Raw genomic sequence first — 20,198 nt, 5'->3', positions numbered from 1 at the left:
TGGCCTCTGCAGGCTGCTTCTCATCCAAATAGCCCAGAGACTGGGCTTTTCTTGCAGTGGCTCATCACCTTTGGAATGACCTCCCCGAGGTACGGCTTGCCATAACATCAGTGTCGCTTCATCAGCAGGTGAAGTCACATCTCTTTGCTCTTTTTCAGGGAGGAGTGGGGTGTATTGCATATTTGAATGCTGCTGGTGGTTTTAACTGTATCTAAATTCTGCATTTTGTTTAATGCTATTTAACTCTTGGGTTTGGACCAAGTATATTTCTACCCCGAGACCTTTAGGTGAAGGTGGATTATAACTATTTTAAATTAAATTAATTTATACAGTGAAGCCCAACATGGCATTAAAAGCTCACAATTGGGAGTTCGGGTTTGTTTTTTCCTAGCACATCACTAGAATGAATCTCTGGCTTTGTTAATATTGTTGCGTGACACCCCAATATCTGAGCGATGCGAGATTCCAGGGGTTTCAGGCATTTACCCAGAGTTTGTGTTTCCTTTTGCAAGTGAGGCACAGCAGACACCGTGGCGTCTTTAGGATATATGGTTTATATGTACATATGTACAACCTGGGCCTACAATGGAGGGGCTGACAGTATCAACACCCCAAGAGGATCATGCTGTTCCCATAGCCGCAGTCTTGGATTCAAACAGAAAGCAAGCATTGGTCTCTAACATTGCTCTCCTTCTCTCTCCAGATTGCTGCTTCCCTTCTAAGTCACATCTTTCCTAACCTCTCTACTCTAAACTCTGGCTTTGTCTGTTGAGTAATGGGGCCCTATCCATTTGCTGTCTAGCACAAGCCCTTTAATCCTTTATTTCCTTAAGGAGGTTAACCCGGCTTGATTAACTATTAACACTTGCTGAATCCAGCGATTAGAAGTGCCTCCTACTCACCTTAACACCCCAACCCTTGATTAAATTCTAACATTTACTGGATCTGGAGATTAGAGAGATCTGGCACCTGCAAACTCATAACACTACACAAACTGCCAAGTTCCTCTTTATTCCTGGTTTCACCTACCAAGGAATCTCTGTTTTTTCATTTAAGGATGTAGACAGGCCTGAGTGACAGCTGGCCTTTATATTCCCATCTCTCTCTGTGTGTGTGTCAACTATTTTTTGTCTCTTCCTCCTCCTAACCAACCTTTGGTGTACAGCAAAACCTGCAAGTCACCCAACCGAGCTTCACTGGAATGTCTGCTACCTTCCCTAGCTAACAGTCCAGCTTGAGCCTGCAGCCCAGCTGCAGATTCCTTGGCTTTCACCATCAGTCATCTTTTCCTTTTAGTTTCACTTCATAGCCCGATGAAGAGCTCTGGAGAACTTTGCAAGCCCAAAGCTATTTTGTGCCATTTTGGCCTAATCAAATCAATTTTTGGCCTAATTGCCCTTATTGTCTCGATTTTGGAATTTCCAGAAGGGCTGCTAAAGGTGACTAGCTAGCCAAAAATAAGTCCGGCGGCCTTAAGATGCCATCTTTTGCCGCCGTCACGGTTGCTGGCAAAACTCTCCCTGGGCGGAACTGCTCTGATTTTCGACGGCGGCGGTTCCGCCGGGGCAGCCCGATGGCGAGCAGGAGGCGCCGCAGTGCTTCCCCCTCGCGGCTCCGGGGCTCCTCGGCAGCCTGGCTGGTGAGGTCACCTCCCTTCGCCCGTCCTCTCGCGGCGAGGCTCCTCCCGACGCCGCCCGACGCCGCCGCAGTGACAGCTGAGCCCGGGCTTCCTCGTCGCTTGGCGGTTCTCTGCGCCTACTTTTGCAGCCAAGGAGCGCCGTCGGCGCCGCTCGGGTCGCCTGCCCGTCGTCCTCGAGGAAGGAAAGGGTCAGGAGGCGCAGCTGGCGGAGTGGGGGAGGCAACATGGCTGATGATTTCGGTTTCTTCTCCTCGTCGGAGAGCGGAGCAGCCGAGGCCGCCGAAGAGGACCCGGCCGCCGCTTTCCTGGCTCAGCAAGAGAGCGAGATCGCAGGCATCGAGAACGACGAGGGCTTCAGCACCGCCGACGGGGCCGCGGGAGGCAGCCAGGAGGCAGCCGAGGCGCCGGGTGAGCCGGAGCGGCGAAGGGCAAAGAAGCGGCGCGCGGGCCTGCGCCGAGATGCGGCGGGCGAGCCGGGCTTCTCGGGGGTGCGGGCGGGGGAGGCGCCGCGGGACACCTGCTTGGCATGCAGAAGGTCACGGGTTCGACCCTGCTGCCAGTACCGCCGCTAGATGGACCAGTTGCCGGACTCGGTGCTGGGGCAGCTCCCGGTGTTTCTGTGCATTCCTCCTCGGCCTGGGTATGAAGATGAAGCGGTAGAAAGAAGGCTGGCTTGGAGGGAGCCTCTGAGGTTCCCCTGCCTCTCCTTGGGGTGGGAGAAGAGGAAGTGGTACTCCCTGTCCGCCATCCCCAAGGCCTTGGCCATCAGCATCCTGGCAGAGATGTCTTTGCCTCTGCTACAAATCATAACTTTGCCTGCTTTTGGTGCAGTCTTTGGTAGAGCACTGTCCTCCTTTTTTCTAGCTCAGCCCTTTGGGTCAGGAAGCAGGTGTGCTTTGGATTTGGGACTCATAGGAAACAGAGGCCTTTTACTCTTCAGGACAACCTCTGCAGCCACAGGAAGGGAATCAGAGTTGGGAGAGGTCTCAAACACCATCTGGGCCAACCAGCTGCTGATGCAGATGCCCCCTTCTACACCTAGGATCTTTGAATAGTTAGCATCTTTTGGCCAGGTGTGAACAGTTGGCCCAAGGCAGAACAACCCCAGTGTGACCCACAGAGAGAGCTCTCACTAGCTTGGCTGGGATGAGGCAGGCAAGTATTAGGCCCAAGTGCTAGGCTGGGGAGAGATGGTGTAGAAGGAAGGGACCATTCTCAGGAGACAGGCCTCCTGAAGCTCAAGGCCGACTTTGGGAGGAGTCCTTACAAATGTTGCCAGACCAGATCCAGGCTTCCTGGGTGTAGCCAAATATTCAGGGTGTGTGCATGGTGCCAAGGAAAAGCAAGGGCATCTACAAGGAAGTGGCGTAAGGAAAGGAAGGAATAGGTTCTCTTACCATGGGAAAAGCACAAGGAATGCTGCCCCTTTGTCCTTTGGCTTACTCTCCTCCTTTGCCTTAGCTCTGCTGAGGGTTGTCAACTTTTTCAGCTGGCCTGCTCCTGTGCCTTTGCCATCAGCCTGGGTTGTGGGGATTTTCCACTGCTGGATCTCATTGCCAAAAAGGCTTCTTAATTTCTGCATGTCATGCTGCTGTTGAAAACAGAACAAGTGAAAAAGACAAGTCCATTCTTGGCTCTGCTTAGTCAGGAGCCCTGAATCGATCTTCTTCCCAAGCAAGAAAGTTACACTCTTTAGCCATAGTTACTGTTTTCAAAGGCCTTGTGAACTGAAAACACACTGTCCCCATTTGGCCTTTCCAAGCATGCGGCCTAGAGTCTCAGGACCTGTTTAAACAGTTGACAAGGGATCACCCGCTTCTTTGCAGCCCATTAAGTATCTGGAGTCAGCCCCCTTCTTCTTGTGGACTGGCTGATCTCAAGGATTGTATATATTTCCGTTGACCTCTAAGTAAACATGTATGGGATCAGGCTGCTGATTTGTTAACTTAATTTTGTTTCTTCCATTGTACATCCGCCCACTCTTTCCTATATTCCCACTATTTCCCCACACCAGTTCATGCATCTGATGAATTAAATTCTAGCTTACGGAAATCCATGCCCACAATTTGCACCCTCATCTAACCAGCTTTTCTTAGTAACATCCCACTGTGCCTTACCCTCAGTGGAAAAATTACAATGTCCCATTTAACTCAGTGGGGACTTATTTCGAAGTAAATTCCTATCATCTCCTGCTATCAGATTTGCTTGCAGTGCTGAGGAAAGGGGGCTTCTGGCTTCTAATAACTGCAGAACTTCTGATATCAACAGTTGCTCACAGGTGCCACAGTTACCAGGTCCTTATCCAAGGGCTTAGAGATTAATGAAAATGAGGCGCAAATTGATGGACTGGCTTTTACTGAGAAGGTTGCACCAAAGACTCTAACAGCAACCACAATCATTGGCTTGGCTACTTAGAACTTATTTTGGGGTGCTGGAATATAGGGGTGAGCATTCCAGATTCCTGCACTTTCTGTCCCCAGATTCTGAGACTCTGTATTTTCTCTCTGTTTTCCAACTTCCACACATTGCTGTGTTTACCTGTCTGACACAGACCTCCCACTTTTGTAACCCACTCAAACCATGAGGCAGACAGCTGGTCCCATATTATAACCCATTCCACCAGCCTTTCCCCAACCTGCTGCCTTCCAGATGTTTTTGGCTACAGCTTCCATTAGCCTAAGTGGCACACATGGCTACTAACATGTTTTTATTTTTTTCTTCTGCAGCTGATTTTGACAGCAATGAGGCCACCGTGAACGGAGACCTCTATCAGGTGAGATCCTCTGAGAGAAACTTGTGGTCTATGGGGCCAGTGAATGTAGCCTGTGTAGTAGATGCCCAGCAGGAATTACAAGACCCCCCAGAGTTCAGAGCAGGTTCTTTAAGGCATCTCATCTGATACTATTGGCTTCTTTGCAGTTTTCTCAAAGAAAAGGGGACAGGTTTGTGGGTGATCTGGAATACTAGCCACCAGTCATTCTGTTTCCAGTTGAGATTGGCTATAACATTCTCTTCCCCTAGAATAATTCAACTCTTGCAGCTGCTTATGGGCACCACACATAGCAGGGATGTGGATCTAGATGGGGAAGAGCCACAGCTCAGTGGTAGAGGACCTGGCTTTCTTTGCATGCTGAAGGCCCCTTGCTCAATGTGCAGCTTCTCCAACTCGGGCTAGGAATGTCCCCGGTCCTGCTATCCTGGAAAATTGCTGCCAGTCAGTGTAGACAACACTGAGCCAAATGGACCAAAGTCCTAGAAGTCAGAGGCTTTCGTTGTCTGTCTGTGGGTTGGTTGGATTTTGTTTTGTTTTGGTCTTGAAAACTGAATGGTTATCTGGTGGGCACACATGGTTCCTATGTTGTGCTGCTGTGATTGCTACTGATACAACGGCTGAAATAATAGTTTTGTGCTGTATTTTGCGTTCTAGTCAGATGGTGCTCCGTAAGCGCACCTTCTCCCTCCACACGGGCCTTTTAGCCTCCCGTTTCTGCTGACATTAGCCTCCAGTTGCTTAGCGCTCTTACAATGCTGTGTGTGGGCAAGCACTTACAAGCTGCCAAGGAGGAATTCAACACGCGCTGCCCTTTCGGATGCCATCCCACACCATGACTTAGGAACAAGCCCGGTCTGCTCGGGTAGATGGAGAGGCAGCGGCTGTTGTGGAGCGCTTCACTCCCTCCTTGTTGTGGTATCGACTTGCTTTATAGCAGCGTAATCCCATTGGAGATGGGTAGACTTAATTAGATTAGCGGATTCGGGTGCGGGTGGAGGGTAATCCAATAGCCTTGCTCTACACGACAAGCAGCAATAGTTGTGAAGCTGAGAGAGCTTTCTGCTTAATTGCGGCCGCCTTTCGCTCTCCAACTTGAACCCCCTTGGAATCTGACTTTTGATTCTGGAAAAGCAACCCACCTATCTTTAGGAACATAGGACGTTGCCTTATACAGTATGACCATTGGCTCACCTAGCCCAGTGTTGTCTACAAGGACCTGCCAGAAGCTATCCAGAGTTTCAGGCAAGGAATTCCCCCCTACCTAGAGAAGCTGGGAATTGAACCTGGGGTCTTTTGTATGCAGAGCAGATGCTCCCCCGTGAGCTATGGCATTACCTTCTCTTACTTGCTTCCAGACATAACAAACAAGATAACAGTTTGTGGACCCTAAGCTTTCATATAGCCAGAGAGCCAGCCAAAATAGTGAACTCAAGGTTGTAGAGAAAGTTTGAGGCATGCTGGGAAATACTTGTGGAATTATATTGGAGTGACAGTGCTAACATCTGAATAATGCTTACATGCACATCTGTCAAAGCATGTTAACTCTTTGGGAAATAGTCCAGCCAGACTTTTAAGGCAGTCTTGGCCAGTTTCGTCAGGCTGGAGGTGTGGATGTGTTCATTTGCACATTCCACGGGGGACACAAGTTTTGGGGCTGGAATAATTTCCCTTCAAGAGCCTAGGAATTGAGGGGAAAGTGTGGAGTCCTCTTGTTGTTACAGGAGAAGTAAGAAGAAAGTGATGCCCCCAATATAGAGCTGATTTGGTGCAAACCAAAACTCTAGGCAACAACCTGTTGGCCAGGGGTGCCATCTTGAATAAAATATTGGGGGGCAGGTAATCCCTGCCCAGCACAATCCATCACATGACAAGGTGCACACACACCAGTTGAATGGCAATGCCCATCAACTTGGGTGGTGGCTCAAATATTTAATTGGGGGAGGCACAGACTCCTCGGCCTCTAGGAGTTGGTTTCTATGTTGTAGGCTGCCGGGTGGCAGATAAAAACTTCCTTGAGGACTAGATGCGAGTGCAGCCTTTTTGCCACACCCCACCTCATCTGACTTTAATGTTTCCCTTCCTGTGGCTACTAGCTATGTATCACATTTCTCTCTAGTGACACATTCCTTGTCTTTACCTCACTGCCTCTCACAAGAGACCAGGTGTGGCCAATTCTACCCCATTATCAAATTATTCCTGCACTGCAGCTTTGTTGCAACAACAGACGTTGCAGGAAGGAATGGCAAACAAACCGGGAGAATTAGATAGGCTAATTCTGTAGTGCCCCATGAAACTTAAGGGGAAAGTGCATTCTGTGGGAATTCAGGGGCAGCCCAGTGTAGGAAAGAGCACTCCATCCCACAGAATGGTAAGGCTGCACAAGTTATTCTGGCACAAGTGCTAACAGTAAAAATGCAATCATAATAAAATAGCCAACAGCTTGTTGCCTTTTCATGACACTCAAAATCAGGCAGCTACCCCACGTTGCCTAATGGTAAGGTCAGCTGTTCCCTCTTATAGTGGGATTCTTTCAGCTTTCAGCCAGTCCTGTCCCTGCTTGCATAGCTTGACTACTGAATAGCTAACTATCTTCAGGTATCTGTTCCAGAGAGCTAGCTGTGTTAGTCTGTTGGTGCAAAAATGAAGAAGAATCTTGTGGCACCTGTGGAAAAGCCCTCAGCCTTTTCCTGAATTGGCTGAGCTCCTATCCCTTCATTGTTTTGGCCATGGTGGCTGGAGCTGAGGGAGTTGGAGTCGAAGTACACCCATAAGGCCACAGGTCACCCACATCCCTGATGTGGGGGGGGGGGACTTCTGCCTGGGCGTGATCTGCAGTCTCACTAGATTCAGCCTCCACCTGCCACCCAGTCCCATTTATCTTTTTATATCACGGGAAAACTCTTTTCAGGGTACAGTTCCTAACCGTAGTGATACTGTTCCTGGACTGAACCATTTAGAGAGGTGAAGGGGATTCTAGACTTGAACCTTTCTCCGTGACACACTAGCTTTTTGCATGGGGCAAGACTCTGTTGTTGCTTTGAGGGAAATCTCATTCTCCTCCCTCCTCACCTTCAGTGGCCCGGTCCAGAAACAATTTTATTACTTGATTTGTATAAATTTGGTCATATAAATTTGCTTTCTTTTTGAAATGGAATCTAAAATTCAAATAAATGTTTCAATTGATTCTGATGTTTGGAATGAGATGGAAAGGCTAGGTGGGAGAGCTGCTTCACTGAGAGCCAGTAAATAATCAACTGCAAGGAGTCTGACTGTGGACCAATAAAATGTTGTATGTAAATGGAACCGATACTGTGGGCCTTCTCAAATGCCTGCAGCTGGCTTATTTAATTACTATGATTACTAGCCTTTAAATAAAGGTGACCACTTCTAGCACTTCCTGCATGATTTCAGCTTGAGGCTGTAGTAATTGCCATGACAATGGCCCTGGGTGGCGGCAAGGTGGTTTTAGAGCCGATTGAAACAAGTGCCTGGCTAGGATCAGAGAATGATCTCCTCAAGAAGGCACTAACCTTCTCAAGACCGACTGTGACATCAGAGGGATGACATCACAGAGGAACAACTTGCAGCCATTCCTCCTTAGAACTGTAGGTGCTTGCCTGTTACACAGACATGAAAATCACGTTGGCAGCGAATAGCACGTTGGATAAGGCTGGGCAGGTACATGGCTGATGAAGGGTTTCTATTGGGCAGCATAGGACTGTAGCTTTCAGAAGGACCTGTTCCTATAAGCTTATACCAGACTAGGTTCAAGGTGCTGGTACGTACCGATGCAGAAAACCCTATGCAGCTTGGGTCTAGGATACCTAAAATGTTGTCTCACCCCCTACATACCCAACTGATCACTGCAAAAACCATCCTACCAGGCGGTTCATTCCACATGGTGTTGGAATTGGGCCTTTAGTGTGCAGCACCTACTCTTCGAAAGTCCCTCCCGTTGCATATCGGTCACCTTCTCTATTATCTTTCAACAAGCCTTCTGAAATCTTTACCCCAGTTGGTATCTCTCTTGGAATTGAACTGATTTTAGGCCTGTGCTGTTGTTCTAAGCTCTTTTTATATGTATGATCAGGCGCTGTGGTCTAAACCACTGAGCCTAGGGGTTGCTGGTCAGAAGGTCGGCGGTTCAAATATCCACTATGGGGTGAGCTCCCGTTGTTCGGTCCCAGCTCCTGCCAACCTACCAGTTCAAAAGCACGTGAAAGTGCAAGTAGATAAATAGGTACCGCTCTGGCAGGAAGGTAAACGGCGTTTCCGTGCACTGCTCTGGTTTCGCCAGTAGCGGCTTAGTCATGCTGGCCACATGACCTGGAAAAACTGTCTGCGGAGAAACGTCGGCTCCCTTGGCCAGTAAAGTGAGATGAGCGCCACAACCCCAGAGTCATTCGCGACTGGACTTAACTATCAGGGGACCTTTACCTTCTTTTTTATGTTTTATATATGTGTAAATCACTTTGGGATACCTCATGGGAAACAATTCGTAAATGAAATAAATGAATGAATGAATAAATAAATAGTACCATAATTTTCAGGCAGTTGTGCTAGGACTCTTGAACCTTCTTCACAGTTTCCATTCTTTTCCACCTTGTTCACAAAATGGACCTTTGGAAAAGGTTGTTTATATCTGCTGGAGAACTAGGATTAGGACTTCACCATAATTTGGTGCAATCTTATTCCACGTAGATTTGTGGTTGACTGAGACTATGGGTGGGTATGGGAGAGGAGTTCACTTCCTACCACTGGGAAACTCCTCTCTCTTGGGGACCTGCATCTGGTGTTGGGTCAACGAGACAGGTTAGGGATGCCCAACCTACTACTCCACAGCTTCCCCGACAGAGGTTGTCTTGGCTGTGGGTTGAAGGAACCCGGAACTGTGGTTTTGGGTGAGTTGCCAAAGCTCATTTGATGTCAAATCCACGTCAAAATAGAGCCTTTAGTGTTGGTGGCCCGGTCCTGTGGAATACTCTGCCAATAGAGCAGGCACCTTTTGTTTCAACTTTTAAATGCTTACTGAAAACTTTTCTATTCTGCCTAGCTTATGCAGGCAATTCAGAATGCATATTTCCATAACAGTTAGTTGATGGACTCTGAGTAGCCCAGTATACCTGAAGGAGCGTCTCCACCCCCATCGTGCAGCCCGGACACTGAGGTCCAGTTCCGAGGGCCTTCTGGCGGTTCCCTCACTGTGGGAAGTGAGGTTACAGGGAACCAGGCAAAGGGCCTTTTTGGTAGTGCTGCCCACCCTGCGGAACGCCCTCCCATCAGATGTCAAGGAAATAAACAACTATCTGACTTTTAGAAGACATCTGAAGGCAGCCCTGTTTAGGGAAGTTTTTCATGTTTGTTGTTTTGTATTGTTTTTAATATTCTGTTGGGAGCTGCCCAGTGTGGCTGTGGAAACCCAGCCAGATGGGCGGGGTATAAGTAAAAAAAAATATTATTATTATTACTTATTTATATTGTATGTGTTTTATTTTACATAGATATTATTGCAAACTGCTTTGATATATTTTATGATACAGTGATACATAAATGCTTTTATGAATAAAGAGAGCCTGGATCTCACGAACTGTTGTTTTTGCTTAAAGGAATCCAATGGGCCCACAGATGCCTATGCAGCCATTGCTAGAGCTGACCGGCTGACGCAGGAGCCTGAGAGCATCCGCAAATGGCGAGAGGAGCAGAAAAAGAGACTGCAGGAGTTGGGTAGGAATGAGAAGGAGCAAATATAAACTGTACAAATGTCTGTTTTGTACTTCTAACTTCATCTTAGGGCTATAGAGGGTTGGGGGGGATGGAAAGCCACTAGGATAATAGGGACATAGATGTGGCTGGGGCTGAGGAAGTTGGGAAACAGAGAATAATTAAGAAGATGGCAATGGAAGCTAAAACATCCATATATAGTGAGAAGGCAGTAGGAAAAGACATACAGTGGTGCCTCGCAAGACGAAATTAATTCGTTCCGCGATTTTTTTCGTCTTGCGATTTTTTTCATCTTGCGAAGCACGGTTTCGGAAAAGTTTTGGAAAAGCTTCAAAAATCACCAAAGTCTTCAAAAACCTCAAAAAAAGGCTACCACACCGGGTGCTATGAGTTGCTCCTCGAAGTCAAGTCGCAACTGTATTAACGGTGTTAAGAAAAAGGAAACAAACTTGCAAGACGTTTCCGTCTTGCAAAGCAAGCCCATAGGGAAAATCGTCTTGCGAAGCAACTCAAAAAACCAAAAACACTTTCGTCTTGTGAGTTTTTTCGTCTTGCGAGGTACCACTGTATACATTAGGGGTTCTAGACAGAATTTTAGCCACAAGCTTCACCTCAGGAGAGCTATTTTCATGGGCCTTCAGCTAGATATACAGAACCAGTAGGCCTCCTTCATAACACAGAGCCTGACTAGTTGGGTGTACACTGATTTGTCCCCTAGTGCTTACGCTCCTCCCTCATTTCCACTTAGTCCCCTGCCTGTGTGCCCACTTCTTTGCCCTTGTTATCTGTGTTTTGCGACTGCTTAGAGCAGCACTTGGGCTATATCTTGTGAAGGGGCTCTTCCATATCATTACAGTCAGCAGCTCCCTGCCTCAGCTTCCTTCCAAGGGCTGTGGCAAAAGGACAGCAGCTCACTGGTGCGGCATCTGCTTAGCATGGAGAAGGTCCTAGGTTTTATTCTCAGCATCTCCTCAGAGCCAGCTTTGTGAGGTGCTGGGCTGCGGCTGAGACTTCTCTCTGTCACCGCCCTTCTGCCCAGCAATTATGTGTCCTTCTCCTTTCAGAAGTGACCTCCAAGGTGTTAGAGCAGGAATGGCGTGAAAAGGCCAAGAAGGACTTGGAAGAGTGGAACTTGCGGCAAAATGAGCAGATGGAGAGGAACCGGGCCAACAACAGGTACGGCTGGGAGGGACAGCTTTTAGCCCCTGCCAATAATAGCTCACTTCCCCCCTGGCACCTGCCAAAGTATTAGAGCTGCCCCTGGGCATAATGCAGCCTGAGAAAAGGGACCTCGCTCTTTTGGCTCCCACACATCCCTGGGGGCAGGCTGGGTAAGGGAGCTTGGAGATAAAAACCCTGAACCATATTTCTACCAGGCCACACCATCACAGCTGTGCAATAAATTTATACGGGCCAAATAATGGATTCTGGTGAGAGTGCCTCATCAGGCAGCAAGACTGGTCACTCTTGCATTCAGATCTGCAACACACAGGCGAGCCTTTCCACATTATCTGCTGCATGACTTCAAGGCGTTGTCAGACTAGTTACTGCAAACATCCTGGATGGGTTTCCTTTGCAGTCAATCTGAGATTTGGGCTTGCTGCTTCCTAGAAGCTGCTGTCTCTGTTTTTGTGGGGTTATGGACCATGCCAAATATTTCATCTCCATAAGGGGGCTGCCTTCTGTCACTTCTAAGCGTTTGACTAACGAACCTCTAACCAACCCATGGGAGCTTCCCCATGCGTAGTCTCCTGCTTTGTCTGATTCTAACCCACCTTTCTCTCTTTAACTCTTTGCTGCCTCTCTGCTGTGCTGCTTTCTTCTGTCTCTGGGTCACACCGTAGGATTGCTGACAAAGCCTTTTACCAGCAGCCGGATGCCGATGTGATTGGCTACGTGTACGTCTCTCTATTGCTCTTTTCTCCTTTGGGTCCTTTCCTAAATGGATCTCCTGTATGTGGCTGTTGGGCTCTATTCCCTAAGCTTAAGTTTGCTAGTTACACAAGAGCTCAGGTGTGCATTTGAGGGTCTCTTTGTTGCCAGACATTTTACAAGTGAAGAAAGGACTTCTGCAAATGTTTCAGGATAGGCTAATGCTGCATTGGTTCCTCCCTTTTATACAGAGAGTTTCCAGGCATATATTCAGAGCATGAGTGCAGCCATTTGACTGAATAGTTTCCCCCAGTTTCCTTTAGAAAGTCTAGCGCTTCTTTGATATTGTTGTACTCAGAGCCATTCCTATCCCAAGAGGGTTTTGGCTGACCTTTATGTGCTGTTTCTTTTCTTTTGAGAACTTTTTATTGCAGAAAAGGAAACAAATAATATTAATTTGTTTGAGTTCACAGAGGTGAACTCAAAGTGACTTAGAAATACAAACATATTCCGAAATAACTTACACATAATTAAAGCAACGAGACATTATAGCAGCTATAACAAACATGACACGTGAGGAAAGCGTTTCCATTACTAATTGTGCTTTGTGTTTCTCTGCCACTTAAGGCCGTTCCTTTATTGTTAATTGTTCTTTCCTGATAAGTAAGTGGCAGTGCCCTTTAATCTTCTTTTGATGTGAAAGGCAATCTATTTTCAGTCTCCAGTTAACCAAGCAATTCCTCTTGGCCACCAGACTGGCATAGTACCGTAGATAAGGAGGTGCTTGCCTGCTTTTTTCCTGAGCCTGACCCTTTGCTCGCTTGCCTCCTTCTCCAGGGCCTCGGAGGAAGCCTTCATGAAGGAGTCCAAGGAAGAGATGCCCGGCACCGAATGGGAGAAAGTGGCCCAACTCTGTGACTTCAACCCCAAGAGCAGCAAGCAGTCCAAGGATGTGTCGCGCATGCGCTCTGTGCTGATCTCTCTCAAACAGACACCCCTGGCCCGCTAGCCAAGCCGGAAAGGGGCTGGGGGCTGGGCCGGGGGCCGGGGTGAGGATGCCGAGTTGCTCTTTGGCCAGCGGATTTCGCTGCTGCACAACAACAGGCCTAGACGGCCACCAGTAGGGGACACCAAAAGCATCCCACCCCTGCCCCTTCCTCTCTCCTCCGTGCGTTTGCGTCACTCGGGCCGAGTGGTTGCCTGTACCCCTCCCCCTTGGTTTTACTTTGCTTAAAGGGTGCATTGGTATCTTTTTCCACATATTTATTAACTGCGTGGTTCCTTGGGCAGCTGCCCTCCTTGGTTCACACACCTGCTGCCTTCGAGAAAGGTCACTCCCTGTTTTAGCGTCTGGGGCATTCACAGGCTTCCCTGGCCCCTGTTTATCTCATCAGACTTGGCCGGTAGAATAGGCAAAACACAGTTCACTTTCCCAATACTTTGTACCAGACCTGGGAGGCACCACTCAATTGGAGCCCAAGGCTGCATGTAGGTTTCCCCAAGTTAGGGCCTCCGCTCTTGTTGCTGCTTACCCCCAGCGAGAGTGAGCGGTGACCCCTGAGAGTAGGTAGAGTGTTGGAGCTTAGTCGTGCTTCCGAGCTGGTGCCTGGCAGGCTTGGCAGAGAAAGAGGAGGGTGTCTGCAAGCCCTGGGGAGGGATGTGCAAAAGGGAGAGAGGGCAATGAGGAAAACTGACCTAAAGACTTGGTGTGCTGAAATTGTATTGGAGGGGCTGACCTTAAGATCTGTTTGAAGTCATGAAAGAGCTGCAGGGGGAAACGACAACAAGCCATTGTGCTAAGACTTGCTTCCACTGAGTGGAATGCTGTTTCTCCCCACCACCAGTTAGTTATTCCTGAATCAAAAGCCTGTTTTGGCTTAGGTGATGTAGAAGGGGAAGAATATAAGAAAGAATCCTGAGCACTTCCTTCATATTCTCATTCCCCACCTCTCTCATTTACATGCACACATGTGCCCCTCAAGGCATATGATTCTGTATTTGCAAAGGCAACACTAAGCACAGGGACGTGATATGGGGTTAACTGGATTTTTCTCGGAGAGATTGCTTCTTTCAGTTTGTGTGCTTCAAAGGGAAGGTAGATGAAAGCAGGGCAATTCTGTACTCATCTCCCACTAGGAGCTGTTTATGCCTTTTGGGCTTCTAAGCAAGCCAAGGTCCATTCTCTTACTGCCGCCACCCATAGTAAGTCAACACCCCCAAATCAAATACTGTACTTGAGAATGCATTCCTGTGCAGCTTGGAACAAAGTGCCACAGTATATCCAACAGGGCTTTCTTCCATATATATATATATATATATATATATGCACAGGATTGCAGTTTTAAAACACTTCACCAGCACAATCATGTCTGTTCAGAAGCAAGTCCCATGGAGTTCAATGAGGTTTACTGCTAAGTAAGTGGGTGTAGGATTTCAGCCTACACGTTTGATTTGAAGGCTGATTTCCCTCTATAAAGATTCAGAGATTTGCTGGACACCTTATGGTGCAGCTGATGACCTTGCTGCCATTAGGTTTCCCCAGCCCAGGTAACAAACGTGGAGCTGAAATTACACTGAGACTAGTCCACTCTCCCAGTGCTGTGTGAAGAGTAAGTGATGATTCTGTAGTACTTGTCCCTTTCCATACTGCTGGCCTGTATCTTAGGCTCCTGCCATCTCTTCCTTTGTACCAGGAGAGGAGCCGACAGATCACTCATTTTCCCATTGGGTGTATGTTCTGCTGTGAGGGGCTGCTTGGCTCCTCTAATGAAGATTCTTCACCTTGAGTGAATGTGAACCTAATAGCAGAAAAGCACAATGGCCACATGTGGCTGCAAGTGCGTATTTTGGAGTCTCAGGAATATATGGCCATTTGGGGGAGGGGGATCTGGGCTGGTTGTGCATTGTCGGCAAAGTTTTCAAGACCACAGAAACAGCTGTAAGCACAGAATACATAGATTATCAGGGTTCACCTCCTTACTTGGGTTGGCTTTGCAGGGAGCTGCTTTTGTGATTTGCTTATGTCCATGTTAATGTGTTAAGGTCCTCGTGCGCTAAGCTCACCGTATCATTTTTGAACAGCGAAGCATGTGTATAAAAAAAAGATCGACAGAGGAAACGGAAGTTCCTATCCCAGGAAAGTTCTTTCAAGGAGCTTTTGACAACATTTGAATTTTCCACATGTGGACTGTCGCATCAGCACCTTGCTCTTCAAAAATGATGTGATAAGCGTCGTGCAGGGAAAACAGTTTACAGTGTTAAAAAGTGGGTTGGTCTGGGACTTGACAGCTTACAGAAAAAAGGATGTGTTCCTATGGGGAAAGGCAGCTCTTTTAGGTAAAATGTTTAATAAGGTTCCTGCTTTTCTCTAATCAGGAGCCCAACAGCTTTGGAAACAAACCCTATGCAGTACAACAACCTTGCAGGATCGAGGGAGCCTTGCGGTATATGCAGCTCAAAAAGCCTGCCCAGTCTTTGTCCAACATGCCCTGTTGGCCAAAGACGCTTTGATTTGCAATATAAAGTTTGTGACAACTGCATTACAACTCTCTGTTTGGGGGCTGTTGTTGCTAGCTAAGAGAAGCGCAGAGAAAACTATATCTTTTTACAAGGGTTCGTTTTAGGGATGTTTCCTCTGGAACAATCCACATTCAAGTTTATCTGAAGAGCTAGAGACGAGTGACAGATCCCAGACTGATGGCAGCTCCCTCTTCCACCATCAGCTACAGAAAACTTCACAGCATAGAGGAGACAGCTTGGGAGCATTGGTGGTCTGACCACTCCTCACCGTATCCTCTGGAAACCAAGCTGTTTGCTTTGTACCCCGGGATGGATATCTGCACCGGAGTCCAGTAGCAAGAAGCAGCCCCTGCTTGGAATCACCCAGTCAGCCCAGAATTTCACTACTACTACTATGGCACCCCAAGTGGCGGCAGCAGTAAGCTGGGGGCACTTGGGGGAGGCGGGAGCTTTGCCTGCAGCTGCTCTGTCCCCCAACATTACAATCTGTGACTTTGTTAAACCAACTATTATCAATAAACTGCCACTACATTCACAGTTTAAGGAGTCACAGAATCTTTCTTTCCATGCTTCTTTGAAATAATGGGGGAGGATAATATTTGGGGCAATTAATACCCTAGGCCAAAGTTGGGGAGCATGTGATCCTCTGAGTTGTTGTTGAACTACAAGACCTACCAGACTACCAGAACACCAGCCATGCTAGCTGGGGCTAATTATTGGCCAGTTTGAAGGCCACAGGTTCCCCAGCTCTGTCCTAGGCTGAAGCCTTGCAATCCTCTGTTATAGGAGGGAGATGACCATTTTGAATACCTTTCTCTGAAGCAGCACTGGGAGTTTTTAGACACATAGAGACTGATTCTAGGCATGGTTAGTTGGAAGTTCCACTGTCTCCAGTGACAATTACTCTTAGGTAAGCATTCATGGTGTTGCTTCCTTAGACAAGTTCCACAAAAGAAGCTTATGAAAGAAATTATGTCAGCAATGTTTGGGAGGCACACTTAATAATAGATCTTTCTTACTCCGTATTATATTAAAAAGTTCTAGCCTTGGTTTATAAGGTATTTGTGGGGCAAACTTTTCTTAAGCAGTAAATACAGAATGTTTTCAAATGAGCTGTAGTTTTCCTATGTTCACAGACGCAGATTTGAATTCCTTTTTTCATTTTAAACGTTCTCTGAAACAAGAAGGGAAAATCCACTTCTTTAGCACACTCTAATTTCCCCCAATTTTATGAAATAGAAGGTGGTTCAAGCTTATTAGCTTTTAATTCATCTTTTCAGGCAGGTACATTCTGTTACCTTGATGAAAAGTGGCTTGCCTGTACATTTGTCTGAGACAGAATTATATCCACGCACTTCACTATAAAGAATTGTAATGCACTTTAAGAAAGCAGCTAACTACAAGCAAGTCTGTTGTAGATAGTCTTAAGTGTTCTTGGAAATGCCTCTTCTTTCCCCACTGGCAAATAAAACTAAACTTATGCACTCTGCATTGACAGTCAGCAAAGCAACAGGCTGCATTTAATGTTTGCCTGTCAACATAAGCCAAGCATATTTTGGGCTTAGGCATAAATAAGTCATGTTCTACATTTCCTTCTGTAAGGCACTGAGCATCTCTCTCTCTCTATCATAAAGTTGGAGTAATTCTCATTTTTAAACATCACTTAGTGTGTTAAAAAGACAAGAATGAATTACTGCTGGTGGGGCGGGATGAATCTGTAAGACAACTCTGCCCAGACATCTTGCTTCTGACCTCTGCACCCTGAAATTTTATTGGAAAAGCTAACAGTTCTGATACCTCTGCCTTTCTGCTAATTCAGGAGAAGCCCAGTCTCCTGGAGAATCTAAAATCCTTAATGTCCAAGCAGCCATTGTGACGGAGGAGCTAGGAGGAACAGGGCTAAGGCTAAACATTAAAAGCCCCACTATAGTTGCAATCGTTTATTGCAGAGTTCTTATTTTGTGGCTGCAAATAGTAAAGCCAAAATAAAGAACAGCTTCAGTGAAAGAATTTGGAGTTATTAATATACAAACATAACTAGAAGGGAGAGAGGGGCATACAGCGTTGTTACTTGGTGGCAAATTCTTTGACTTTGTTCTGGTTGCTCATGCCTCTAGACTCAGGAACTGCTTTGGCTATGTCACTATCTTCTTATTTATCTACACAAGACTAGAATTTACAGCTGGCCATTAACACCTCACAATACAATCTTATATAGCATTACATACCAGTAGGTACCATTAGATGAGGAACCTGTGGCCCTTTAGATGTTGATGGACTACAATTCCCATCATTCCTGGCCATGTTGACTGGGGCTAAAGAAGTTGAAAGTCCAACATCAGAGGGGCAACAAGTTCCCCATCTCTGTTGGTAGGGAATTGAAAGATACTCTGTGGACCTTCAGATGTCTGCTGGACTATAACTCCCATCAACCCATCATGAGGTTGAATTGTAGTCCAATGGTGTGTGGACAACAGGTTCCCTACCCTTGCTGTAGACCACTGTGTATTTAGCAGCACTTCTGAGGAAACAAACACAGTGCTCTACTGAGAGTCGTAACTTCAATGGGTATTGATAGCTTTAAATTGAATTTTAAAAATTCAATCCAGTGTATAGGAAACAGCTGCCACAGAATCCAGGTCCAATTAAGACCAGTTCTCAAAACAGATTGAGCTGTAAAAGAATCATGCTGGCACTATTACTTTGGGTGATGACAAACTGAGAACAAGTAACAAAATATTGTGTGTAGTTGCAGAAAGAATAATGGAAAGCTTTTCTATGAAGGTCTCTTTGTTGAAAACTTATTTGCTTCCCTAGTATTTCCACAGCACCTATTCAATTTGCTGAGCTTATACAACACAAAACAGAGGTTGCCGCCAATTACTCCCAAAAATCCGAGAATAACATTCTGCATATTCTTCTCTGATGTCTCTTCATCCAGTATCAAACTTCCCATCTAATAAAGTGAATCTTCTATATGATTTGGGCCATATAGCTCTTGAATGCAAAGTGCCCCATTTCAAACTATTTTAGTGGCATCTGTTTTTCCTTAGCGACTGGCATGAAGAATTTGTTCATAGAATAATTTGTCCTCAGCAGATCTGGCAACTAGGCTAAACCTCTTCCTTCTGCGTACCAGATTTCCTCAATCTTGCATTTAATTACCAGTCAGAAAATGTAAACAAACTTGATTCTACAGTGCAATAAATGGACAATCAAAGAGGTTTTTCTGAAAAAAAATAGTTAATCCTGTAATAGCTTAATAATATATCAACAGCCTTATTCAGCAGAGCAAGCTGCCAAGAATCTGCCTAACATGGCTTGTCTTATAAGTCAGATTACTAATGGTTATATCAAAGCAAATGAAATGCATTCAGTGGACAGCCATCACTATACTTAACTCATTGTTATGAAATAATGCTTTGGAAATAAAGTTTTTCCACTCACTCCACTTCATGTGTCTTCAAAACTTCATGTGTCCCAAGATGCCCAATTGCTTTATTTACATAACCCATCTTCCAGCAATTTGCATCAGCCATGTTTACATCCTTTTCTTAGTCACAAACTGTGCAGCATAAACCATAAGCAAGAGTTCTATACAGATCTACCCAAAAATAAGTCCCACTGAATTCAGTGGGGCTTACTCTAGGGTAAGGGGGTAGATTGTTGCAGCCCAAGTCATGTATCCATTTCCATACCCAGGCTTTTCAAGTCATCAGCCTGAATGTTGGGACTGAGTTTTGATTAGCAGGCCCTAATATAGGAGGAAGAAGAAACTGGGGTGGGTGGAAGCTCAGTGGTGGGAATCTGGGTTGGAAAACCTCACCTTTTCACCCCAATGTCAGTTACTTCAGAGCTCCCCCCCACCCAGCTTCCTGCAGAGCAGATAGCCTTAGTGGAGGCAGAATAGGGGGTGGCAGCAACTGAACAGGAAGGTGGTGTCTTGTTGCCTAGAAGCAGGTGCCATCTTTGCAGATGGGAGCAGACTCCCCTCTCCCCAACGGAGTACACATTTGGAATCTGGACATGCATGCAAGGCAAGCAAGTCTCACGAGTGAGTGTACCATGCCCTGTCTTTAAAAGCTTGTTGGCCAAGTCATGGAAACTTGTTGGGGGCATTTACATCACTTGTGTCCAGTTCTGAATGTCTTGCCTTGTTCCTGAATCATGACTCTTGAGCTCTATGTCTGCTGCTACGCCTCTGCTATTACCTGGATAAAGATCCTTTTCTTACACATAAGTAAGAACTTGTGTGTGTGTGTGTGTGTGTGTGTGTGTGTGTGTGTGTGTGTTGGGTGGGAGCAGGACACTGAATGCAAGAGGAACTGAGAGCAGTTGGCTAGAAGCTGGCACCAGTAATAAAACAACCAGCATGTGCAAGAGCAGCGCATGTAGATACCAACAGCTGGCAAGGAGAAGAGAGCAAAGAATAAGCTTACAATTTTGTTTTGGTTCAAAGAGGCGTAATCTACTCCACCCTCGAATGTGAATATTTCAGATCGAGTGACCACAACTAGAAGTAAATTTCCCTCTCATTCAAAGGTTTTGCTCATCCCTTCCAGCCCTCAGGCCTTGTGATAAATGTGAGCAATTTCCGAAGTGTTTTGAAGCACAAAAGTGCCCCCAAGGTAATAAAGACACTTGTTCCAATTAGCTTTACTAATAACTTTTACT

At 46.4% G+C, this 20,198-nt stretch overlaps 1 protein-coding gene across 2 annotated transcripts; it reads left to right on the top strand.

The window, feature by feature from the left end:
* Window positions 1-1,672: 1,672 nt before the first annotated feature.
* Window positions 1,673-18,975, top strand: CLTB (clathrin light chain B). 2 transcript variants are annotated; one of them, XM_028718415.2, is made up of 6 exons: window positions 1,673-2,047; window positions 4,366-4,412; window positions 10,019-10,136; window positions 11,198-11,309; window positions 11,978-12,031; window positions 12,843-18,975. In XM_028718415.2, exons 1-6 carry the CDS (start codon window positions 1,864-1,866, stop codon window positions 13,012-13,014), a joined length of 687 nt encoding a protein of 228 aa, XP_028574248.2. In that variant the 5' UTR covers window positions 1,673-1,863; the 3' UTR covers window positions 13,015-18,975. The 2 variants fall into 2 exon arrangements, with proteins under 2 accessions (XP_028574248.2, XP_028574250.2); XM_028718417.2 differs by lacking the exon at window positions 11,978-12,031 and having other exon boundaries at window positions 1,676-2,047.
* The last annotated feature ends 1,223 nt before the right edge of the window (window positions 18,976-20,198 follow it).

Source organism: Podarcis muralis, chromosome 2 (genome assembly GCF_964188315.1).
Source record: "Podarcis muralis chromosome 2, rPodMur119.hap1.1, whole genome shotgun sequence".
Taxonomy (NCBI): Eukaryota; Metazoa; Chordata; class Lepidosauria; order Squamata; family Lacertidae; genus Podarcis; species Podarcis muralis.
This window is presented reverse-complemented; position numbering and strand designations above follow the sequence as displayed.

Coding starts and splice junctions, on each gene's coding strand:
- CLTB (XM_028718415.2), top strand. CDS start 1,864: ATGGCTGATGATTTCGGTTTCTTCTCCTCGTCGGAGAGCGGAGCAGCC. Junction 2,048..4,365: donor GGAGGCAGCCGAGGCGCCGG/GTGAGCCGGAGC, acceptor TTTCTTCTGCAG/CTGATTTTGACAGCAATGAG. Junction 10,137..11,197: donor AAAGAGACTGCAGGAGTTGG/GTAGGAATGAGA, acceptor TTCTCCTTTCAG/AAGTGACCTCCAAGGTGTTA.